Here is a 26672-nt window from a genome sequence, read left to right on the forward strand (position 1 = left end):
CCTTAACTGAACAATATACCTACCTGTAACTTTTCCTAAGCCTTACTCAAATACAGATGAACAGCGTACTTATTCCTTGGATGTGAGACTATCTTTGACATTCTGTTTGTAAAGGACTAGCCGCCTCAACTTTTTGTCTCCTTTGCAGATCCAGATGAAGGATCTGGTGGTTTCCACACAGACAGTTTCTAATGGATTACTTTCTGTGTTATGACAGCATATGGGGTAGTTCAGGCTAATACCTCCAGAGACTGGTAGCTCATTTTGCCAAGTGACTTTATTTGCATTTCTCAGTGATGCTTCTGTATTGAACATTTGAAGAGCTGCTGCCTGGTCTTCCATACATACTTTTACCAGACATTACACTATTACAACTGTCTAGATCAGATGCAAACTTTGGAAGGACAGTTCTGCAGGCATTATTTAAATAGACTCTGAGCCCCCACCTCCATCCATTACTGCTTGTTAGTCATCTGAGCGGAATACACATCCGCAACCACTCAAAGAAGAAAAAACAGTTATCTACCTGTCACTGTTTGTTTTTTGAAGTGTGGATGCAGACATGTATTCCACAACCCATTCTGCATCCCCCCTGCATTGGAGTCTCCAGTCTTGGATTCTGGTGCAAAAGAACGGAGGGAGGTCAAGGCAGCTTTGCCCTCAAGTAGCCCTGGGAGGAGGTACAAGAGGTCAGAGGGCACAAGCACAACCCCAGCAGGTATTGCTATGCAAAGTTCTCTGGTTTCGGTGTGCTGAGCACATGCACAACTGAGTTGAATACATGTCTGCATCCACATCTTGAAAAACAACAGTTACGATACAGATAGGTAACCATTTGTGGGGCAGGAGGAGGAAATTTCTGTACTATCTAACTTCAGTCAGGGAGAAATAAATTATAGACATTTTACTAAAAAATACATCATCTAGCAAGACTTGAACTCCTTACCTGTGATGTGTAAGGGAAATAGTTTATCCATTATTCTGTGTGTGTAACTGTGGGAAATTAGTGGCTTTGGCCACTTTCTTTAGGACTTTCATATTTGTCCATAAACTTAATTGGTATTTGTGACTAGAAAAAGAAACATAAGCAATATATAATAAAGTAACCATACAAAATGCATTTCCTACCATAATTACATCAGTTCTTACACTGATCCATGGTGACTTGTTTGCAGCTTCCAGGTCACACAAAAAGAAAGAATACATTTAATACTTACCTTAAACTTCTTTTCTATATAACCAATTCCTGTAGTTGCCACAACAGTGTTATATGATCAAGAATAGGTAGGTGTGGTCTGTAGAGTAAGGTATCTGAGGAGGGTGGGTTTGTTGCAAGAGAGAGTCTCTATTTAGGTGTGGTTCACTGTGTAGAAAAAGCCTTAAAACCATTGCTGTAGTGTATATCAGACACTACATGCGTGTTAAAATGTCATTACATTTATCCTTCGTTTATTATTTTGCTTAGTTTGAACTAGCGCTGCCTGAACCCTAAGGAATGCCTAGCAGAGAGAGCCACTCAAGGTAGCACAGGAGAGGAGGTTGAGGAGGAGCTGAGAACCAACAACCAGTTGTGGTTCTATGATTCTTTGCCCTTCTCCAGCCTGGAGATTACTTAACTTTCACTAGCTGGTGAGTGTTCCCTAGGGATCATATGTCAGCTGTAGTAGCCAGAGGGCGGCCCACTCCAGACATTTCCCATTCTTCACCTGACATACGCACTGCTGGCTCATAAAACAGAAAAGAGTCCCAGCATGGGATCTGTGTGTGTGCTTCCCACCTCTGTGTGTGCCAAGAAGATCAGGGTCAAGAATCTGCTGCAAACTATCAGTTATGGATAGAGCTATATAAATAACTGATTTTTTGATTCACAGTCAGTTATGGGGAGGAATTGGTTGGGTCAAACCAAACTCAAAATGAGACTGAATTTCAGTGAATAAAAAAATTTTGTTTAGAGTATTTTTAATAAAAGCAAAGGACACGAAGGGCTAGATTCTCAGAACCTCCGGAGGAGGTGATGGTGCCACCTGCCATGTACCCAGTAGCCCAATGATTAGGGCATGCATGTGGGATATGGGAGACCTAGGTTTGAATCCGTACTCTGGAACTTGGGTATCCCCCCTCCCAGGTCATTTCATTTGGATAATATCTTAACTGTTTGCTTTAGCATTTGATTATTTTTTTCAATTTGGCCCAAACAATTCACCAAAATCTACATAAATTGCTTAAATATTTCTGCCAACCAGAATCTGAAGTTTTTCAGCAAAAAAGGTTTTGTCTGAAAAATTTTATCCAACTCTTGTAATTGTGGGTCACTTATGTTCAGCCCTCAGGTTCAAAAGCTTGGACACTACTGGCGCATAGATAGTAGGTTGTGGTGTTTTCTTGACTCTGAGTCAAGTTTTTGTGGCTTTGGAATTTATAGTAAAAGCGGAGGGACAACTATAGAAAAACGTGAGCGCTCTTGTTAAAATCTGCTTGTCATGTCGGCAATTGTAATTATGTCGTCTTCCTTACATTTTTGGGGTTTTTTATTTTTAATTCATTAATGTCTGGCTGGTGTTGGTAACTTATTAATGCACAAATGGAAGTTGCAAGTCCAAGAAAGTTTTAAGTGAGTAAGTTACTTATTGTCTAAATCAGGTATGCATTGAGTTATAACCAAGGATGCCGGGAAACGAGTGGCATAGTTCAATTCTGTGTTGCTGTAATGTGGTTTAGATACTTTGCAGTCACCATCTGCTAGATTAGTCAAGAAAGTCTCCCAGGATATGGAGCCTGAACCATAGCCCACAGAAGTCAATTAATCTTTCCATTGGCTTTGGATCAAGCCCATAATACACTTTTTCTAAATCAGGTAACAATAGAGGCCTTCACACCAAAACTTATGTCTGCTTGTTAACACTGAGAGCCAAGTTTTTAAAGGTTAGGTCATTGAAGGCAGGGACAAGGAGCTATTCAGGTCACTCATAGTTTTAGCTGCTAAGTATCTGCCTTTTCTACATGTTAACCAGTGGTGTAATGGTAAAAAAAGAAGCAGGTAAACTAAACTAACCTAAACTCATAGACCCCAAATGAGAAGTTGGTAAACTCTATTTACCTGCATTTACCCTCCACTATACTTCTGACATTAACTCATTTAGCTAATTGCATGAATGTGTATAAGTGCTAAAGTAACATTATTGATAAATCATAGTTGCAAGTGTATTTGCAAAATCAGACCTGTGATATAAAGTAATGCATAGATTTTAGATGAAATTCTAAAATAATTTACCTACTAATTTTGTATTTTAACAGGTTGCTTGCAAGCATTCAATACATTAGAAACAATTTAATAATAATTTCCACAAGATGAGTTTTCACAAATGTGTGTTAATAAAGAAGGCAAAAATTACCAGTTACTAAAGTTTTCCCCCCAATATCTCTGGCTACTGCATAGGGCTTTTTTTTTCATATTGGATCTGGCCAGATTCAAATCAAAGTAAATGTCTATTGTGTTTGTAAAGATGAATGTTTCATTTTAATCTATTTTAACCATGAAAGATCCTGAAATATTGAAAATAGCTTACCGTTGCAATTCATATAGTTTCAGGAGTAAATTTGATTGTATTATTATATGGGCATGTACATAGCCTCTGGCTATTTGCTTTTGTTCTGTTTACTTTGTTGTCAAGCTTCATTAGTATTTTTTTGGGACATAAACAAGGTCAGCTTGAGGTCAACATAGAACCTTGTGATCTGAACAAGCTGAACTAAGGTACTAGACTGTGTGAAGCTCCCCTTCTCCTGTTTTTAAAATTGCATAGTTTTGTAAGTTTGCAAAAAAGGGAAATGGGATCTAAATATTCTGGATGTTAAGGTTAGAGCCTGAAGATAAAGTACCAAATCTGAGAAAAAATTGGTTTAAGGTATTACCTTATAGGTTTTCAATGTGTTATACGGTATTATATTATGGGGAAAAACTCCCTTCAGCAGGAAATAAGAGCAAGGCATAAATTCACTTGTTTTTAATTGAGAAGTGTTGTGCCTTGAGATGTATACAGAGGAAAATCTTTTTACTAGTATGACACAAATGCAGGCAGTGATATTTACAGGAGTAGTATAGTAAGAAAAGTTGAAAATACAATTTTAGATAGATTGGATGCAGTTGGAAGGAAATGTATTTTTCAGAGTGCCAAGAGTATTCACAAAATACCTCTCAGGAGGTGCACCTCAGACATGGGCATATTCCTGTACCCTTATCTGGACTATGGGTTCCTGAAGATCAGCTTGTCAAAGAATCTCTCTTCCGGAGTTTGATAAATGTGAAATCTTCTGCAGTTGTAGAGCTCCTTGTCAAAAGTCCTCTTTTCAACCTATACAAAAGATCACTTTTATTGGGGTGGTCCTGGAATCCAATCAAACCAAGGCCTTCCTCATGCAAGACAAATTTCTGAAAATGAGTCTCCTTTAAAACTCTGAGATCACCTTGTACAGACTACACAGTTCTTCCTCAGGCTCCTGGGTCTCATGACCTCAACAACTTACATGACACACTTTGCTATTTAAGAGCGAGTCCCCTTAAGCACTGAGTAGTTTTTCATTACATTGTTACACTTTCATTACACTGCTCAGCCTGAAAAAGAGGCTAACCATATCCTTCCTAGTGCTTCAGTAGCTTCACTGGTGGGCAGAGACAGTGTGCTTCAAGGGCTGTTTTTCAACTCTCTATCCTCGACTATTACAAATATATAATAGACACCTCCAATCTGGGTCAGCGCTTATTGCCAGGACCTCTGTACATGACCACTGGAACATCTGGGAATCCAAACTCCATATTAGAGCTCTGGAACTTGGCAGTGAAGTGGGCCTAAAAAGCCCTTCTGCCCCTCCATACAATATTAGGTCGTATGGATGCTCACAGACAATACTATGGCCATGTACAGTACCAACAAGCAGGTTCGACACATGCTCAGACTTTGTTTATGTAGGCAAGTAAATTGTGGCTGTGGTGCATGCACCCTCGCATTTATCCAATAGCCGTACACATAGCAGGGGAAGAGAATATTAAGGCCAGAAGTTGTATATGAATACAAATGATCCCTGAACCAGTTTCCGACATCCTCTCTTTTCAACTGGTGGAGACAATGATTAGTTGACCAATTTAAATCCAAGAGAAGCCCAAGTTCCACCAGGGCTAAAAGGGACAGAATATCACTGTCAGATGTATTCTACAGGATTGGAGAACACCCCTCCCCCAAAAAAATCATTTGGTTCCCAGAGTCACAAGGAAAATCAGACAAGGTAGAGCCATTGTCATCCTCTAGCACCAACGTGACCCCGATAGCACTGGTATATGTACACAGATCTCCTCCACTCCCTAGAGAACCACTGGTTTGCTTTCCTCAGCTTCCAGACCTCCTGTCCCCACAACAAGAGAGGATTCTTCACCTGATCCCCAGGCGCTTCATCTGGCTGTGTGGAATAGTCTGCTAACTATCATAGAGCATAAATTCTTGCTTACAAATGGTCTAAGTAGTACTGTTGCAGTCCAGGAAGAAGTCCACCTGGAATTGCTACAGATTAAAGAGGTTTATGTGTTGGACCTGGAGTAAGATTTCTGTCACATCCAAGTATCCCTGCAGTTTTAGAAAATCTGTTGTACTTGAAATCACAAGGGTTCATAGAATCATAGACAATTAGGGTTGGAAGGGACCTCAGGAGGTCATCTAGTCCAACTCCCTGCTCAAATTAGGACCAACCCCAACTAAACCATCCCAGTCAGGGCTTTGTCAAGTCGCACCTTAAAAATCTCTAAAGATGGCGATTCCACCACCTCCCTAGGTAACCCATTCTAGTGTTTCACCACCCTTCTAGCGAAAAAATTTTTCCTAATACCCAACCTAAACCTCCCCCCACTGGAACTTGAGACCATTGCTCCTAGTTCTGTCATCTACTACCACTGAAACCAGCCGAGCTCCATGCACCCTGGAACTCCCTTTTAGGTACTTAAAGGCTGCTATCAAATCCCCCCTCACTCTTTTCTTCTGCAGACTAAACAAGCCTAGTTCCCTCAGCCTCTCCTCATAAGTTTGTTCATTTTTGTTGCCCTCCGCTGGACTCTTTTCAATTTGCCCACATCTTTTCTGTAGTGTGGGGATTGGACACAGTTCTCCAAATGAGGCCTCACCAGTGCTGAATACAGGGGAATAATCACTTCCCTCAATCAGCTGGCAATGCTCCTACTAATGCAGCCCAATATGCCGTTAGCCTTGGCAATAAGGGTGCACTGTTGACTCATATCCAGCTTCTTGTCCACTGTAACCCCCAGGGTTAGCAGTAACTTCCCTCAAGGTTCATTTAGCAGCTATCTCTTCTTACCACAGCTTGGTAAAAGATAAACTTGTATTCTTTCACCTCACAATTTCAGATTTCCTTAAGGAATTGACTAATGTCTTATCACCCTTTGAGGGAACTTCCCCTATCTGGGACTGGAATTTAGTTCTCTCCAGGCTTATGGGGTCCATTTTATGAGCCCCTAGTTCAAGCAGCATTAAAAAAATCTGTCTGTCAGTACAGTTTTTTAATAGCCATAACCTCTGCTAGGAGAGTTAGTGAGCTCACTGCCCTGATGGCAACTCCACTCTATATGGTAGTACATTAAAAGAAAGTTGTCACGAGGTCCCACAGTTGCTTTCTGCCTAAGGTTTCTGGAAATTCATTCCACAGGAAAATACCTTGACTGAAAATGCTTTGTCTCCAGCTGTTGTGTGTTCCAGGGTTTTGTGATCTGCATTGTTTCAAAAGAGACAACTCAGTGGTTCACATCCTGAAATTCCATCTTTAATGGAGCTGGGGTTTTCTCTATTATGGCATTCCAGCCTTGGCCCATTGCAAACAACACACACTTACTTCTTCAGTAAGGGGGACAAGGTGGGTGAGGTAATACCGTTTATTGGACCAACTTCTATTGGTGAGAGAGACCGCTTTCGAGTCACAGAGAGCTCTTCTTCAGGTCTGGGAAAGGAACTCCAAACGTCACAACAAAATATAAATTAGAACAGATTGTTTAGCATAAGTAGTTAGGACATATTGTAAGGAACCATTCAAGGTAGAGGGGCTCATTAATACCTCTTCAGTCATAGGACAAAAAGAGGGGGAATTAGTGGGTTAAAGATTGTTGTAATAAACCATAAATCCAGCGCCTCTGTTCAGTCCATGATTTTTGGTGTCTAGCAGAGTAATGGATTTAAGCTTCAGGCTCATCTTTTGAAAGTGTTTTGCACATTTCCTTTGAGAGTGAGGACTGATAGGTCAGATCTAGAGTGATCGTTTTGTGAGACGTGTTCATCCACAGGTGATAGAGTGATTGTCTTTAATCATTTTCCTGTGTGAGTTCATTTGAAAGCACAGTAACTGTCCAGTTTCACCCACATAATTGTTATTGGGGCATTTAGTGCATGGGATGAAGTATATATCATGTTGCGATAGGCATGTGTAGGATCCATGGATCTTAAAAGGTGTGTTATGGGGGTTATTGATCATTGTAGTAGTGGAGCTGTCTGGAGCTGTAGTGGAGTGTAGTGGAGCTGTTTTGCATCTATTTTTCTGACAGGGTCTAGTGCCACTTTGAGTTGGTATTTCCTGGTCTGTGGGGAGCTTGCTTCTGATGATGAGCTTCCAAAGGTGTGCGTGGGGAGGAGGTTGTTTGAAAGCCAGAAGTGGGGGTTCAGGAACTATTTCTTTCCTAGACCTGAAGAAGAGCTTTGTGTGGCTCTAAAGCTTGTCTCTCTCGCCAACAGAGGTTGGGCCAATAATAGATATTGAGCTCTGTGTAGCTGAAATGCCATCATAGAGAAAGCCTAGCTCCATTAAAGATGGAATTTCAGTATGTGAACCACTGAGAGTTGTCTCTCTTGAAACAATGCAGATCACGAAGCCCTGGATCAAACACAAAAGAGCTGGAGACAAGGCATTCTCGGTCAAGGTATTTTCCTATGGAATGAATTTCCAGAAAAGATTAGGCAAATTGAGTCTGATACTCTATTAAAAATGCTGCAAAGCCTTTGAAAGTCTTGCTACTATAGCAAGAATGATATTCCCAAGATTGACACCCCCATCTAACCAAACATGCCCCCTCCCCTCCAAAAATTTGAAAAATTAACCAACAACAATAATAAAGCCTAGTATCCCATGTAGAGTTCTTATGGCCCAATAAAACAGAACCACATAGTCCAGGATATCCACTATGAGTTGGAAATGCAGTAAGGAGAAATTGAAGTTAAGCAAGTGAACTGGAAAAGTTATTGTTTAATATTCATATTGTCATTATACCCAAATGCTCCAACCAAGGATAGGGCCTCACTGTACTCAGACATGTATAAATACAAACCTAAGAGATAAACCCTGCCCCAGTAAAGGAAGAACGAACAAGAGACATTAGCTTTAAAAACTTTTTATAAAGTTTGTGACAAACACATTGTATGATACATTATTATATATGGAAAAATGTTTTTGAATTTCATTATATTGTGTGATGGGCAGCTATGCAAAACATTCATATGACAATTTTACACAAATTTTAAATCTTTGTGAAAGAAAAGTTTTAAATGTATGCACAGATTTTTGATCTTGCTTCTCTTTTGTGGGGTAAAATATTTCTCAGTTCTATTGGCAGTATCAAAAACTATGTTGATTAATATTTGATTTCACAGGAATTCTTATTGTAGTAACTGGTTCAGTATACTAGGCTTAAAGAAATGGTAGCAAATATAGGCAATTAAGATACCATTACATCATCCTTTTAATTCTGAAACTTTCTGCAATCTTTTCTCCCTCTCACAATTTTTTTGGAGGGCGAGGGCAATGGAGAAAGTGTGTTAACTACTTATGTCCATGCTTCTTTCAATCCATGCCTTGATTGCTATGAAAAGGGGCTCTGTCAATCAAAATAAAATTATAAAAGATGAGGCTAAAGTAAAAGTAAAAAGTAAAATTTTAATATACTGGACATCATTAAAATGTCAACATTTCCCAACAGATGCTGCATAGTTACTACAGTTATTTCCTATTCTAAGTATATGCAAAAACTGTAGTATATCTGAGAGCACTGTGTAACTATTGGCAAATAAATATTTTTAAGGTGACCACCATGGCTATATTGGTACTTTGAGAAAAAGTAAACAAGGTAAACTTGTACTCATCTTTTGGACAAAAGTAGTATTTATTGAAAAGTAAAATTAGAAAACCTAAAAAGCTTCTTAAAATCAGTCTCTGATTTCTTGGTGACCTAGGATCCATGTTTTGAAATTAAACATTAGAGGTATAGTGTTGAATATTTTTCTCTACTTTTGCATTTTATTCCACATTAATAGCCTCTTGGAAACTAACAGGGCTTTTTTCATTTGGTTTGTCTGTGACTTGGCAAATGTTGCGTCTGTCCTTTTCCAGGGTAAATAATGCAATACAAGAAGCTCCTTAAATTAACTACTGAAAACAGAACTATCTATGGGGTTAGAAGGATTCATATTTTCAAGGGCATGCATGAGGTTGCTTGGTGCACACAATGTGTGTTAATAATTTTGATACTCCTTATTTAGATTTGGGAAATTGGACAATTTTGACTGTGTTTGTTTGTTTGTTCATTCCTAGATCTAAAGTTCCTTATTATAATCAAAATAGTCAAATCAGAAATGAAATTATGTATCTTGCAGAAATATTTCATAGTTATGTTTTTCTTCTTCTCTGTTAGAGAACCAGGTGATAAAATAACCTTAGGTAGTATAGGGGAATGATTTCTTCATTTGAGAGTGCTACAACATCTTTGATTAATTTACTAACTTTATTAACTTCTGGCAGAAGCCCACTTGGACCTTAGCCATCCCTTTCTAGGGGAGCCATTGAGTGTTCTGCCCTGAGGCCTGGAATTGCTGTCGTTGGGCCTTTGCTGACCCATAATGCAGCAGCAACCTTTTGAAATTTCTCAGAATCCAGTACTTCTGGAAAACCCAGGAAATCCCATAAGTGACTGAGGGCAGGATCTAATGGTCATTTACTGAAAACATTGATAAACAATATGTAAATAACTAGTAATAGCCACCAGCCATTCTGTTTAAATTGAAGAAAACCTATGAATAACATTGAAAACTACTGAAATAGTTAATAAAGCATAAACACTGTGCCAATATTAAACATTACAAAGAATACTGTCTTGCTGTTCAGACCCTCACTTTGACACTTTCACCAGATTAAAATTTTTGCAAAGATTACTTTTATAGCAGTGAGTTTGCAGCTACTCTGCATTGTCCTCTCCCATGCTTTTTGCCAAAAAAGTAGCGAGTATTCTATTTTCTGGCCTGATTTCTTGCTGCTTTGCTGTCTTAACTGACAGATGTTTCACAATCAGCCTTTAAATGGGTTATGAAAGAATTCTGGAGTCTGTTTTTCTTGTTCCTGGATTTAAAAAAAAAATGTATTGGAAGATTCTGGACTGTTAATTCTCCATCTTTCTCCTCTCCCCCACTCCTTTCCACCCGCACCCTTTTAAACAGAAAGAGCAAGGGGAAATAGAAAAATAACTTTAGAAAATAACTTTTTCCCTAGTGATTTTCTGTAACAGATCATTAAGTTCACTTTCTTTTATGCTATCAAAAAGTTTCCTGTGTATATCTTGAATCAATAGTTTAAAAGATACTCAGTATGAGGAAAAAATGTCTACGTCCTGCCTCACATTTTTGGAGAACGCTACTAATGCCTGCTTAGTCAATGTCATATATAAACTACTTTCTTGTTTCATGCTCTTTTCCTCCCCAGTGTCTGTATTCCAGCCAAATGTGTAACCAATCAACTTGTTAAAAGAAATAATTTAGCATCTTAATCCCAGGCTGTCATTCTTTTTTTTTTTTTTTTTTTTTTTTTTTTAAAGGGATTTATAAAAGGTCAGACTTCTACATTTTGGAGATCTCCCTGTCTTGGAGTTTTCTATAATGCCATCAGTATAGTATCTAAGCACTTCACACAAAAATTAAATCTGCATGTGGAAGTCACTAGTGAACTTCATGGAACTTATAAAGTTAAAACTGCATGGCTAAGATTTTAAAAGAATAGATGCCTAAAGTGTTCTTTTTAGTCCAGATTTAAGCACCTGCATAAGTATCTTGATTTTCAAAAGTGATGAAAACCTAGCAATTTCAACTTAAATCATTGGGAATTGCTTGGTTCTAATCCTAATTTTTGAAAATCAGGACATTTTTATGTACGTGCCTAAATAGAGATGCAGGATCCTGATGTAAGCTTCCCATTTTTAAAAAATCTTATCCATATATTTAAAAACTAATAAGGGGGAAATCTTTTGCTAAAATAATGATAAAGGGTTGCCACCTATGGAAAAAGGAATTATGACCTGCATCAACTGGATTTTTCTTAGTCTTCTATTGAAGTATTAACTGACCAGTCTGTATACTGATTAGAGTATGAAATACTACAAAACCAAAGCCTGGAAAAATGTAGCAGAAAGAATAGAAGTAGAAACTGCAAAGAGATTTGAAAACTATGGGGCCAGGAGAACGTTAAGTATTTGACTTCAGTGGTAAATCTAAAATAAAGTCAGTCTGTAAATAGTGCATTTTGTTAAAGTTACACAGATAACTGCAGACTCATTAGCACTTAATTGAAATGTGGAACCTGAACTGTCAGAATTTCTGAGCTATGGAGTGTAATTTGAAATAATTGCCTAATAATAATGGGTAACTGTACAGTATGACAGTTAGTGAGAACTAATTTTTAGTGAACTAATAATTAGTGAAACTAATAATTAGTGAAAACTAATCTGGCAACAGGAATTAGTCTAAACTCCTAAATACAACAGTTTCAAGTAAAAATACATTATTGCAATTGTACATTTCAGAGGGACAGAAGTTTGTCAATGCCATAAAGTGTATTGTTTTTTCTTTTTAGAACATTCCTGATGTAGATGACGAAGGATACAGTATTAAACCAGAAACAGGCCAGAATATCCTTTTATCTGTTGCAATTATATTTAAATTATTTAATGTTTGTACGCCACTGAAGATGCAAAACACTAATTTAAATGCTAAGTACTATAAGATGAAGTTGAAACTGTTGTTATAATCTCTTGTATTTATGTGTTCGTAACTTCCTGAAAAATTAACTTTTTGGACTTGAAACCTATCACATTTTGTTTCAACCCAGAAGTAAATTTTTATTAGAAACTTTGAAGGAAATCCATTCAGCAATTTTTGAATGAGAAGGTGAATCTTGGGAAACTTCATGTCAGTTTTAAGAAAAGATTTTGATCACCAGCAATTCAAAAATGCCTGAACAAAAGCAGTCCAGATTGGGCGTATAGCTAGTCCTCCATGAGTAAGGGTTTATGACCCTCCATGAGTAAGGGTTTATAGCTAGTCCTCCATGAGTAAGGGTTTATGAATAATTCTTCTTCGAGTGATTGCTCATGTCCATTCCAATATAGGTGAGTGCACGCCACCATGCACGGTTCCTGGAACTTTTTTCCCCTTAGCAGACCCCGTAAGGTCGGCTCTGGTGCCCCCTGGAGTCCCGCGCACATGCCGCGGTATATGAGGCACTGCCAACCCTGCGGCCCCTCAGTTCCTTCTTTCCGCTCGTGGCAGTTCCTGAAACGACTCTTGCTCTTCTCAAGTACCATTCCCTTTTATTGAACTTTGTTGTTGTTATCTTAGTGTAGTTATAGTTAAGTACTGTTAAGTTAAGTGTTAGTTAGAAATAGATTAGAAGCCCGGAGGGGTTTAGGATGGCCGGGCCATGCCCGCGTCACCTAGCTTTAAGCTGTGTGCTGCCTGCGGGAAGGCTTTCCCGCTCAGTGACCCCCATGAACGCTGCCTCAAGTGCTTGGGGGAGCAGCACAGGAAAGAAAAGTGTAAAATATGCAAGGCTTTTAAACCTAGGACCCAAAAAGACTGGGACATCAGGTTGAAAGCCATGCTAATGGAGGCAGCGCTTCGCCTGGCCTCAGAGCCTCCCTGATCCACCTCGGCGCCAAGCATGTCCTTGGTGCAGAGCGCACCCCCAGCGCCAACTTCAACGCGACATGGAGAGACATCCCCAGTGCCTAGAAAGAAGAAGCGGCAGCGCACGGAGCGCGGACACTACCCTGTGCTGCCGGTAAGGGCAGGGTCGAGTGCGGAGATGCACGAGCCACGACCCGTCGAGTCTTCTCCGGTGCCTGCATCTCGGAGCAGTGACCCCGCTCATGAGAACTCCTCTTGCAGGAGGAGAACACCCTTCTCCACCTGGGAGCAGTGGAAATGGTCCCTCCAGGCAGAAGGGGGCAGGGGTTCTATTTGAGGTACTTTCTCATCCCCAAGGTGAAGGGGGGTCTGAGACTCATATTAGACCTGCATCGTCTAAAAAAATACATCAAACGACTCAGGTTTCGCATGGTCTCTCTAGCCTCCATCATCCCTTCTCTGGATCCAGGGGACTGGTATACCGCCCTTGACCTCAAGGACACATACTTCCATGTATCTATGCTCCCAGCCACAGGTGTTTCCTCTGTTTCATGGTGGCTGGCTCCCACTACCAATTTACAGCCCTACCCTTTGGCCTCTCATCGGCCCCCAGGGTGTTCTCCAAATGCATGGCAGTAGTGGCTGCCCACCTGAGGCGCAGAGGTGTGCAGATCTTCCCTTACCTGAAGGACTGGTTAATCAGGGGCAGGTCCAGGTACTACGTGCAGGACAGTGTGACCCTTACGTGCTCTACGTGCAGCGGGCTGGGACTGGTCATAAACTAGCAGAAATCAACACTAATCCTGGTGCAGCGAATAAAATTCATTGGGGCCACCCTGGATGCTTTCCAGGCCAGAGCCTTCCTCCCACAACCTTGGTTCGCCCAGCTGCACCAGTGCCCCATGACAACAGCCAGGCACTGTCTACAGCTGTTAGGCCACATGGCAGCCTGCACATATGTACTGAGGCTAACATGCCTGAAACCCAGTCCGCTTCAGGCATGGTTGGCCTCGGCATACGTGCCAAGCAGGCACCCCTTGGACGGGCTTGTCATGGTTCCTCCACCAGTCTTAGCCTCTCTAGACTGGTGGTGGACTCCCAGGGTGGTGATGAGGAGTGTCCCCTTCAGACACCTGGTCCCGTCAGTCACCCTGATCTCTGATGCCTCGGATGTGGGATGGGGAGCCTATATCTGCGCCAATTTGGGCACTCAGGGGCTCTGGATGGGGGAGGAAAGACACCTGCACATCAATGTAAAAGAGCTCAGGGCCATTCGACTAGCATGCAAGGTGTTCCTCCGATTCCTGACGGGCAGGGTGGTGCAGGTGCTGACGGACAACACCGCAGCCATGTTTTACATGAACAGGCAGGGGGGAGCATGCTCCTCGGCCATCTGCCAGGAGGTCATCCTCTGTGGGACTTTGCAGTGAAGCACAACTTCCACTTGTCTGCCTCTCACCTTCCGGGGGTGAGGAACAACGAGGCGAATCGCCTCAGCAGGTCATTTCTACCCCGCCACGGTTGGTCGTTGCACCCGGAGGTCGTGACTATGATCTTCCGCAAGTGGGGTGTTCCCCAACTGGATTTGTTCACGTCGTCCTGGAACAAGAAGTGCCCAAGGCTCTGCTCACTCCAGGGTCGTGAGCCAGGATCGATATTCGATGTGTTCCTCATCGAATGGACGGGGACCCTCATGTATGCGTTTCCACCCACTCCGCTTCTACCCAAAGTTCTCTTGAAAATCAAGAGGGACAGGGCGGATGTGATACTCATCACCCCGGCCTGGCCAAGACAGCATTGGTTCAGGATGCTGATAGACCTCTCGATCGCCCCGCCTGTGGAGCTCCCGAGATGGCATGACATTCTTTCCTAGGACCACAGTCCACCTGCTACACCCGAACCTGGACTCTCTGCACCTCACAGCCTGGATGCTCTGTGGCTGACCGAGGGAGAAAGAGCCTGCTCAGCGCAGGTCCAACAAATCCTCCTGGGCAGCAGAAAACCTTCAATACAGTTCGTATATCGGGCTAAATGGAGGCAGTTTATCTGTTGGGCGGAGCCCCAGAGTATTCCACCAAGCCTCTCTCCTATTCAGGCGATCCTGGAGTACCTGCTCCAGCTAAAGCTTCAGGATCTGGCGTTGGCCTCCTTGAGGTTTCACCTGGCGGCCATTTCGGCCTTCCACCAGCCGCTAGAGGGGAGATCCCTGTTCTCCCATCCCATGTCGGTCAGGTTCCTCAAGGGGGTGGAGAGGCTTTATCCGCAGGTCCATGACTCGTCCCTCTCTGGGATCTCAACCTGGTCCTCTCTAGACTCACAGGGCCCCCCTTTGAACCCATTGCTTCATGCCCTCTGCTTATCCTTTCATGGAAGGTAGCCTTCCTGGTGGCCATTACCTCGGCTAGGAGGGTCTCCGAGATTAGGGCCTTGACCTCAGAACCCCCTTATACTGTATTCTACATGGATAAGGTGCAGTTGAGGCCGCATCCAGCCTTCCTGCCCAAGGTGGTTTCCCAATTTCATTATAACCAAGCAATTTTTCTCCCCATGTTTTTTCCCAAACCACATGGTTCGGAGGAGGAGCGGAGATGGCATTCGCTGGACATGAGACAAATCCTGGCCTACTACATCGAGAGGACAAAGCCATTCCGGAAATCGACGCAGCTCTTCGTCGCAGTGGTGGACCGGCTGAAAGAATCACCTGTCTCCACCCAGCGCATCTCCGCATCAAGTATGAGCAGGCAAATGTGCCGCTTCTGGGTGTCATCACAGCGCCCTCAACCAGAGCTCAGGCCTCCTCTGCGGCCTTCCAGGAGAGAGTTCCCCTGCAGGACATCTGCAAGGCCGCCACCTGGTCATCAGTCCCACTACACCATTGTTCAGCCGGCGAGAGAGGACGTGGGATTCGGCAGAGCCGTGCTGAGGGCAGCTTACCAGTAACTCCTATCCTCCTCCAAGATATATTGCTTTTTAATCACCTATATTGGAATGGACATGAGCAATCACTCAAAGAGGAAAACAAGGTTACTTACCAGTAACTGATGTTCTTCAAGATGTGTTGCTCATGTCCATTCCACAACCTACTTTCTGTCCCCGCTGCCGGAGTTGGCAGAAAAAAGGGACTGAGGGGCCGTAGGGCCAGCAGCACCTTATATACCGTGGCATGTGTGCGGGACTCCAGGGGGCACCAGAGCCGACCCCACGGGGTCTGTTAAGGGGAAAAAAGTTCCGGGAACCGTGCACGGTGTCGTGCACTCACCTATGGTGGAATGGATATGAGCAACACATCTCGAAGAACATCAGTTACTGGTAAGTAACCCTGTTTTATAGTAACTTCTGAACAGGTATTTAGCATTGTGGACTTCCCCTTTGTGTGACATCATTAAGAGGCTGGGAAAACGGCACACTCTTCGTAGGCGGAGCTCCAGTAGCCTGAATCTGAGTTGCTGTTCCTCCTTTGTTTAATCAGGCAGTTGCACCAATTGTCTGATAGAAGATTTTGGCACTTTTCTCATTTCAGCTAGCAGCCTGCCCTTGATAATCAGTCCTTTTCTACCTTTGAAACATTATTTTCTTCATTAATGAGTCTTGGTTACAGGGAATGTTGGTGTTCTCAGTTATGCCTTCAGGTCAGTTTGTGGTTTTCAGTTCCCTCTGTTAAAGGAATAGATTCATGCCTTCTTTATCTTTCTGTCATTAATAAATGTAAACCAGGGCCACACCTTGGAGCACTTGCTGCAGATCCAAGCAATCCTGCTAGTTTAGGAAGAGCCGCAGTTTTTAGTTTTTAGCAGTTTTTATTTGCAATCCCCAAAATGTCAGCAGGGGTACGATTAACCTTAGATCTCATTTGGCTCAATTCTTTCATCAGCTTCAAGGACTTCAAAGTGGAAAGTGTTCAGTCCATTATAGCTTTCTTGTTTTCACTGATCTGCAAGAGGCATGCCTTCATATGCCCACTGCCCCATCTCATTAAGATGTCCCACAATATGCCATTGTTCATCAACATTTTCAGGACTTCACTTTGCCTCTTAGCTTAGCATCAGCCCAAAGAGGCTTCTCAAAAGTTCTGTTTGTGTTTGTCCTAATGCATTGTCACCAAACATTTCATATTATTTTTTATTTGGAAAGTTGGCTCATAGAAGTCTCAAACTGCTGACCAACCTCATGAGTCTCAGTAATCTTCTACGTTGCCTAAACTTATTACCAACCAGAACAAGAGTAAATACATTCTACCATCCCTTTGCAAAGCGGAATGGTAATGGTCTTCAAACCTAGTGAAGAAGAAGTTCAGTGGTTTGCAGTCTATATCAGCAACACAGTTGAAAATGATGACCTCACACACACAGCCGGTGCTGTGGGTCAGGAAACACTCCAGACTTCTCCTAAGAGCTCTCCTGGCTCAATGGAACTTTGTCAGATGAGCTACAGATTGGATAGTCTTTCTGTTTGTTGGAACTCTAAGATAATTAATTGAAGGATGTGTTTTTACAAGAACCATAATGGATAGTCATTCCCACCAAGGCCAGTCTCCAGTGGTGGGAAAATAGATGGAGGAATGTTGACCCTAATGGTTCCTGACTCATATCAAGGTTTATGGCACTTGGAACTGCTGATCCAAAGTTATTTTTGCCCTGACCTATTCTTTTGGATCTATTATCTCAGTAGCCAGTTCATCCTAATCACCTCTGAAAAAATGCACCAAAAATGCAGCCATATAAAAATGCTGGTTAGTGGAGATATTCCAGAGGACTGGAAGATGGCAAATACAGTGCAAATCTATAAAAAAGGGAATAAGAACAATGAGGAATTACAGATCAGTCAGCTTCACTTCAGTACCCAGAAAGATAATGAGCAAATAATCAAGCAATCAGTTTGCAAAATGCCTAAAAGATAGTAAGATAAGTAACAGTCAACATGTATTTGTCAAGAACAAATTGTATCAAAGCAGCCTAATAGCTCTCTTTAACAGAGTAACAAACCTTGTGGATAGGAGGACGCGGTAGATGTGGATATCTTGATTTTATTAAAGCTTTTGATACTGTCTCACATAATCTTCTCATAAACAAACTATGGAAATGCAGCCTTGATAGAGATACTATAAGGTGGGTGCATAACTGATGGGAAAATCATTCCCATAGAGTAGTTATCAATGGTTCACTGCCAAGCTGGAAGGGCTTATCAAGTTGAGTCCCGCAGGGATCAGTCCTGGGTCCCCTTCTATTCAATATCTGCATAAATGATTTAGATAATGACATAGAGAGTACACTTATAAAGTTTTTGGACGATACTAAACTGGGAGGTGTTGCAAGTGCTTTGGTTTAAAATTCAAAGTGATCTGGAAAAATGGTCTGAAATAAAGTAAATAAGGACAAATTCAAAGTACTCCACTCTAGGAAGGAACAATCAATTGTACACATACATAGGTGGGAAAGGACCACCTATGAAGGGATACTGCAGAAAGAGATTGGGACGTTATAGTGAACCACAAGCTAACTATGAATCAACAGTGTAACACCTGGTTAAAAAAAAAAAATCATATTGGCAGGAGTATTGTAAGCAAGACACGAAGTAATTCTTCCACTCTACTCCATATTGATAGGACCTCAGCTAAAGTATTGTGTCTAGTTCTGGGCACCACATTTCAGGAAAGATATGGACAAATTGGAGACAGTCCAGAGGAGAGCAACAAAAATGATTAAAGGTCTAGAAAACATGACCTGTAAGGAAAGATTGAAAAAATTGTTTGTTTAGTCTGGAGAATAGAGAGACTGATGGAGGACGTGATAGCTTTTAAGTACATAAAAGGTTGTTACAAGGAGGAGGATGAAAAATTGTTCTCATTAAACTCTGTGGACAGGACAAGAAGCAATGGGCTTAAATTGCAGCAAGGGGGAGGTTAAGGTTGGACATTAGGAAAAACTTCCTACCTGTCAGGATAGGTAAGCACTAGAAAAAATTGCCTAGGGAATTTGTGGAATCTCTGTCATTGGAAGTTTTTAAGAATAGATTCGACCAGGGCTCGACAAATTTGTTTTGGAGCTAGGAGCCAGCCCAAAAATTAAGGAGCCAGACAAATGTGGGCTCAGCGGCGGGGCGCCCTGGCCAGAGTGCAGCAGCCGCTCTCCCCTCCTGGCCCCGCCCCTTCCCCCCCCGCAACGTGGGCCCAGCAATGGGGCGCCCTGGCCAGAGTGCAGCGGCCGCTCTCCCCTCCCAGGCCTGCTCCTTCTCCCTGCCCCTCTCCCACAATGTGGGCCCAGCGGTGGGGTGCCTTGGCTGGAGCGCGGCAGCTGCAACGCTCCCTCTCCCAGCCCTGCCACATGGGCACAGTGGCGCCCTGGCCGGAGCGCAGCAGCCGCTCCCCCCAGGGAAATACTAGGCACCAGACTTAAAATTCTAGGCACCATGGGTTTGTCGAGCCCTGGATTAGACAAATACCTGTCAGGAATGGTCTAATTATTACATAGTCCTTCCTTGAGTGCAGGGGACTGGACTAGGTGACCTATTGGTGACCTACATTTCTATGATTCTATGTGAACCTTAAAACATCTGGGGCTAACTTTCAAGGTGGTGGTGGGCATTCTGCTGAATTTAGAAAGCTGTTTGCCTCCGTGATTGTCTGCTCCATGTGGTATCTTGGAAATTCTTCAATCCTTAAAATCTGGAGGTTTTTCTAGTCATCCAGATAAATGTGCCAAAGGCATCATTGCCTTTTCCAGAGACTAAGAGGAGATGGCCACTGATGCCTAAGGGCATTTCTGCACTGCAGTTTACTCAGGCTCATAGGGCTCAGACTGTGGGGCTGTTTAATTGCAGTGTAGACATTCGGGCTCTAGGACTCTGCGAGATAGGAGGGTCCCAGAGCTTAAGCTGCAGCTTGAGCCCACAAGACTACACTACTATTAAAAAGCCCCGCTGCCTCATCCATGTGAGCCCAACTCAGCTGGCATGGGCTAGCCATGGGTTTCCTAATTGTCCTCCTCTCAGGGTTGTTTTTCCTCAGTAGGCAAGCAGCAGACACCACTGACTTGGGGTGTGTCTACACTACCAGGGCTGCAGGGATTGATGCAGCGGGATCGATTGAGCGGGCTTATGGAGACCCACTCGATCCCAGAAGTGGTCTCCGGTTGATGCCATTAATCCACTCCCCCAAAAGGCGTAGGGCTGTGTCGACCAGAGGGCATCTCTCATCGATGCAGCGCAGTGGAGACGCTGTGGTACAGCAATGTAAGCAACACTATGTAAGCTACACTATGTAGCTTGCGTACCTCCCATCGACTGCCAGCAGTAGTGTAGACCAGGCCTTGGTTGATGTAATGTACCCTCTCTACACATATGCATATCATACATCATTTGAAAAATTATGATGTCTACTTTAAGATGAGATATGATGTGGTGGTATTACCATAGAAATGGCAATAACGAATGACACTATCAATAGTTAAAATGACCACTTTGAAATATTTGCATTATTTTCTGTTAGTTTAATTATTCTTATATATTATTCCAAAATATAAAATTGGATTTCTCTCTGGCCTCAAAGTTTCACAATAACAATCTAAAGGGTAAAACAAAATTTAATAAATGTGTACAATATAATTGAAATACACTAGCGCTGATTATATTTGTGGTCAACATCACTATCATCGTCTTGTTCATCATTTTGACCTCTGTCAAGAGTGTGTGGGTTACCACCGTCTTCATTGCCTTGGCATGTGCACAGTTCTGTACAGGGAAGGCTACAGAAAGTTGAATTTTTCAAGTACTTTTTCATGGTGAGTTGGATCTGGATGTGTTAGGCTTTTCAAATTCTGTACACTGTGTAAGAGACTCTGATTGCCCTGGGATGAGTGAGTTTTCTTTCCTAAGCTTCAGTGATAGTCCAGCATCACAAGAAGTATCTGTAGACTGTTCCTGAAATACTACACTAGCCATTGATTAGAAGATACTCTTCAGTGTTCTCTATGTTGATGTCTATATTATCGTCTCCTTCATGGATGAGATTTCCATTAGTATGAAGTGGTACAATGCCATTTGGAATGAACACACCTCCCTGGAGTCTTTCTACTTCAGTTTTTTCAGTACTATTGATGAACTCTCCCAGCTCATCATAATTGATGCAGAATCCATGAAGATGTAATATTTCAGTTAAATTGGAAGATCCAAACTCATGGTGTCGCTTTTCAGGGAGGTTTATGTGGTATAATTTTGGAATTGTTAAATACTATGCACTCCACAACTGAGAGGCACCTGCTTTGAATGTCTTCTGAAGGATGATACTCTTTCTTTATCCATCAACCAAAGGACAAACTCCTGCACCAGATGGGGCACAAAAGTAGCTGACATCTGTAAACGACAATCATCTAGCTTTGTCTAATATTCTAAGGCTTTCATTTTGGATATTTCTGACCAAAGGATTGAAGTGGCATTATACAAAACCAGTTGTTCATTTGAAAGCTGTTCATTAGGTTCACTTGCCTGAAAAACATCCACAAAACATTTGGATGACTTAAGTTCCTGGCTTCAGATTAGTTGCAGCTTGGATAGCATCAGTTAATATTATTGTGCTGCATAGAACAAAGATAGATTTACTTTGTCCATTCTGTGCATGGAATGAAATGACAACCATAGTGACTTTCTAATCTTGACTGTAATTTGCTACTGGAATATCTTGCAGTTTCTAGATCTGAGGAAGTATGCTTTATATCTTTATAACAGGTTGGACAGGAGAAGAGCCATCTTGTTATACATAAGATCATTCTGTCTTTTCAATTATCTGATAAGATGCAATGTCATAAGGTGACTGTATTGTTGCCATATAACTAGATGGTTTTGCCTTAAGTTTTGTTTTACTGAAGAAGAAAGAAAGACATGTTAAATAATAACAACCTTAGCAATCAAGTCTTCCACAGATATTCTGCGCAGCATGTCATCACCACCTCTTTGAAGTGCTTGCTTCCAATGGATTGGTCACTATCTCATATGTATCTATTTTAAGTTTCTTGTGTGTTTTTCTCAAGCAAACAGTGCAGCAGGACTAATTGCTGGGAGGATGTGTGTGCTCTTGTGCAATAGAAGCAGTTAACATGATGCTTTCTGATCAGATTCAGAGTCTGTTTTCTTTTCTGGGTTTAGTAGAACTCTGGCATGCAAAATTCAACTTGCTTGTGTATTTCTGAAAGGAACCTGTGTCATAGAGTATTGATGGCACATCATCTAAATTAGAAACTCATCCAGTAGCTCCCAAAACAATTAATCTCTTCTGACTTTTGCTGCCAGCATTGCAGAATTCTGTCCAGCCTTGGTGGCTTTTGACAGTTTTTCATTCCTTTGACTATCTTGACAATTAATACATTTCCAAGTTTTTGGAGAGTCTTTTTCTCTTTGGTATAAGCTTATTGTAAGGTTCATGTGTTTTCCGTGTCTTCTTATACTGTAACTTCCCTGTAGAGGTAAAATTCCCAAAATACATTGCTAGCATTACTACCGCCATTTTTCATCTTATACAAGTATACAGACTTGTGCTAAATTAGGTATACATTAGATCTATATGATAGTATCAAAATTGCCATTTTTGTTTAGTGAGCCATTTGATTGAAGTCCAGTAGGAAGCTCTGTATTATCATCACTAAAACTAATAGTGACCTGCACATAAGTGTCACTGAATTAAAAAGCTAGTTTGTAGAATATTTCAAAAGCTTAGTACTGCCTGAATAGGCAGTTACAAATTAAAACCTTCTACCTGGCAGACTAGATTTTACACTGTATGTACAGAAGCTTACAAATGGAGAAGCATTACATTAGGAATTCACATACATTTAGAGCTACCCATTATGCAGTACAAACTATGGGTATGTAATTTTCTACTACTGGTGCACAACTATGGGCACGTCATTTTCTACTACTGGTTCACAATCAGTGTGAGACTGATCTGGTCAGCAATTTTCAATTGAAAATATAGAAAACTGTTAAATCACTTGAGATACTTTGATAATTAAGAATATGTGCTGTGAAAACATTTCATAGTATATTGCAAAATATTGATATTTGCCATTTTTGTCACATTCTAAACGGCATCATTTCTGGGGAAAAAATGCCCATTAAAACAAATAAGATCTTTTACTATGTTGTCATTTGGTAGCTTTGGCCAATAAATCACTACATTAAGGTTGAAAGTAACTTGAACAGTAAAATCTGTAGTAATAGTTATGTTGCTGGGTTTCTGGAATTGTGCAAAAAAGGACACTTTCCCATTTTGGGTACCATTGTTTCATCTAACCTACAGGTTTATGGCACCACTTGACAACTCTCCATCATACCTCATCTAAATATACATAAAATAAGCTTTCAAATGATATATGGTGTGGGTGTGTATGTTAAACTCCAAAAATATGGGCCTTTTTGGAGAAATGCCACACACCTACAGACAGTTCATCTAGATGCTAGGTATCTTGAGGACCTGTGTGAGCTGCATTATTTTCTGCCTCTTGTGTACGTCTCTCTGTGAGATGGTCCATTCAAGGTATGTTCTCGATACAGACTCCTGGGGCTCTACTATGGCCATGAAATAATATTATAAGGAAAAGGAGTAAGGGCAAGGAGTAGGGTTTCAGGGCATATGGTCACCCTCATAGCCTCTGCTGCTTAGATCTGTAGGAGATTTTAGACTCCCTCTCTGACCCATAAAACTTGGAAGAAGGGGCTGTAGGGGAGTAGGTGAGCGATTCCTCCTTATTTTGTTGGGAGTCAGAAAAGGAATAAGAAACTCTCAATGCTAAAGGAGGGGCTGCAGAGGCAGGGAGGAAAAGTTGTAACCCCACAACAGCATTCAGTACCAGAGGGGAGATCAGTACCACTGAGGTAGTGGGCACTTGTGCTGATAGAATGTGAAATCTTACCAATAGCAAGGGGGAGCTTAGTTTCCTCTGTAACCTGAAGGTCCTTTGGTACCGTATATCTCATTGTTACTGAGGTAGATGGGGCTTTATAGCTTGGGGCTAAATAATAACCCATAGAAGTAGCCAGAGTTTAAGTAATCAGTAACAACTTGCTCGGTACCAGTACTGTACCACCAATACCCAACTTGGGCCATAGAATCTCCTGGGATTGGGTTTGGAGAGGAGGTTTTGAACTCTTCTTTACAGAGGTCTTTTGAGGAGATTTGCCTCTGCTCTTAGAGGAGGAATGATGCTCCTCAGAAGTTGTAACAGGGACCGTCCTGCCAGTATCCCAGGAAACCAAAGGCTTATCCGATAGAGTCCTGTAGCTATTTAGGGCTGAGCTCAGAGGGGTGCTTCTCAACACAACAAGCAGATGTGCAGGGATATTTGATGGATTTCAGTCTGAGACAGCTTACATGGGAGCAATCAAAAAGAAACATTTTAAGTTTGGCTTCTCAACTCCTTTTTTTAAAAAGACTAGCACGCAGTGCATTTATAGAGGATATGGGATTCCCCCAAACAAAAAAGACATCTCATGTGCCCATTGTTAACTGGAATTGCAATGTTGCAAGAGGGACAATATTTAAATCTAGGGTACTTTGGATGTGACATCCTAAAGTCATGGTACCAGGAAGATTCTGATGGAGAATGTATAGAAGGAAATGAAGAATTAACATTTCCCCCCAAATTACCGAAAGCCTGTCAAAAATGGGGGTGCTAAAGGTCAACTATGTAACTATGTTAACATATACACTAATTCCTCAGTTCACTATAACAAGCGAGTAGTACAGACACTAGGAGCTCCGTCTAAAGCCATGGGCAGAGAGGAGGAACTCAGCAGTGGTTATCTAATAACGTGTATTTATATGTTTGGGGCACAGTAGCTGGTGTCTGCCATGTATTCTTGACAAGTTCCAATAGAACATCATTAATTGGAAGAGTTACTCTTCCTGACAAAGATGTACAAAATGTTCAGTAATTTGAGAGTCCTGTACTCATTGCATGTTCTCTTACACCTCCCTCTTTGTGGCAGTCACATCTGCTAGGAGGGTGGAAGAGATGGGAGCTCTTATTATGGATCCCCTCATACTATCTTCCACTGTGAGAAGGTATTCCTTAGGGGACAGTCTAAGTTCCTACCAAAAATAATGTCGGATTTCCATATAAATCATATCATACATCTACCTGCATTTTTTTCTGAGCCCCATCCTAATCTTGGTGAAGCTAAGGTGTATAGTATATACTCTTCATGAGCACAGGACCCTAGCCTTTTACCTTCAGTGAGCGACACTTTTAAAGTCCTCTCCTAGGCTATTTGCCAAGAGGATGAAACGCCGCCCTATCTCCACCCAAAGATTATCTAAGTGGGTTCAGGGTGTATTAGGCTCTGATATGAGCTAGCTAAATTATATCCACCGGACAATATTATAGCCCATCTCGCTAGGTTGCAATCAGGCTTTGTTGAGAAGCATTCCCATAACCGAGGGCTGGTCTACAGTGGTGTTGGTGGTCAATGGGAAATATGCTTCTGTCAGTGTACTTACATTCACATAGCGCGGCATCTTCACGGTGCTGCGTCGATGGGAGACATCCTCCTGTTGATGCTGCCTTGCTCCTTTCAAGGAGGTGGATTAATTCAGTCATCCGGAGAGTGCTTTCCGATCGACTGAGCGGATCTACACAGACCCACTTAATTGATGATGCTGCATTGACGCCTGCCGCAATGGGACATCTTATGCACACCTTTACTGGACATTATGCCTTAGTGGAGGCATCTAGAGCAGATGCTTCTTTTGACAGAGTTGTTTTGCAGTCTGTGGAGACTCAGTGCACCCACCACCTTAGTTAATTCTTAATTCTCCCACTGCTTGGGAGTCACCAAGAGTGGAATATATATGTGGGCCAGTACTCAAAGAAAAAAAAGTTATTTACCTGTTGTCACATGGTAACTAGTCCCTATGGCTAGACTGAGCCCAGTACCTCTGGACTAGAGCAGGTGAGCTCAATCCAGCCAATTATAGAAGGCTGGGCTGCACCTGGGTCTATAAAGGGCTGCTAGTAGGCAGCTGGGGAGGAAGGACTGAGACAGGCTGAGCCTTGGGGACGAAAAGCCACGCTGGAGTGGAGCTAGCTCCTGTGATGGGTCCCTGGAGCAAGCAGCCAGGGGCTCAAGGAAGCAATCCTACGGCTGCTGCTCCAGTGGGGGAGTAGAGCTGACTGATGCTGGGAGGCTGCAAGGAACTGGAGTGCAAGATACCCCTGGGAAGGATGGCCTTGAAGTCTGGAGCAAAGTATTGAGTTAAGCTCCTCTGTTATGACAATAACCCTCCTTGACTGAGACTGGGCATAGCAACACATGCTTTGTAGCTGGGGAGAAGCAATGGCCCTGATTACACCTGTTCAGTAACTGGAGTCCTACAGTTGGATTCTGCAGTGGAGGAGGAATTCAGTGGCAGTTGGTTCTGTACCACCTTTTATGCCCTCAGTACAGAAGGGGTGAGCACCCTCAAGTACACATACAAACCTAGTGGCCATTGCTAGGCAAAAGACTCCGATCTCAAGCACATGGAGCACATACACATCAAAGTGGAATACATAAATGGATAATACATCTTGAAGAATTCCAGTTACTCTACAGGTAAATAACTTGTTTACAGAAGGGCAGAAATGAGTCAGAGGTTTGAACAAGTTGGTAGCAGAGCAGGTAATAGAATTCAGAAGTCTTGACTCCATTTTGTACTCCAACCTG

The 26672-nt window shown here is 42.1% G+C and overlaps 1 protein-coding gene across 1 annotated transcript in view; it reads left to right on the forward strand.

The window, feature by feature from the left end:
* FCHO2 (FCH and mu domain containing endocytic adaptor 2) overlaps positions 1-26672 on the forward strand; it is a 217271-nt gene that overhangs the window by 135056 nt on the left and 55543 nt on the right. Inside the window, exon 12 of the mRNA XM_067568645.1 lies at positions 11932-11986. Coding sequence (XP_067424746.1) covers positions 11932-11986 — 55 coding nt within the window. The remainder of the gene's footprint in view (positions 1-11931; positions 11987-26672) is intronic.

This window comes from Emydura macquarii, unplaced genomic scaffold (genome assembly GCF_026122565.2).
Source record: "Emydura macquarii macquarii isolate MOO-44397 ecotype Brisbane River unplaced genomic scaffold, CSIRO-AGI_Emac_v2 contig_2897, whole genome shotgun sequence".
Classification (NCBI taxonomy): domain Eukaryota; kingdom Metazoa; phylum Chordata; order Testudines; family Chelidae; genus Emydura; species Emydura macquarii.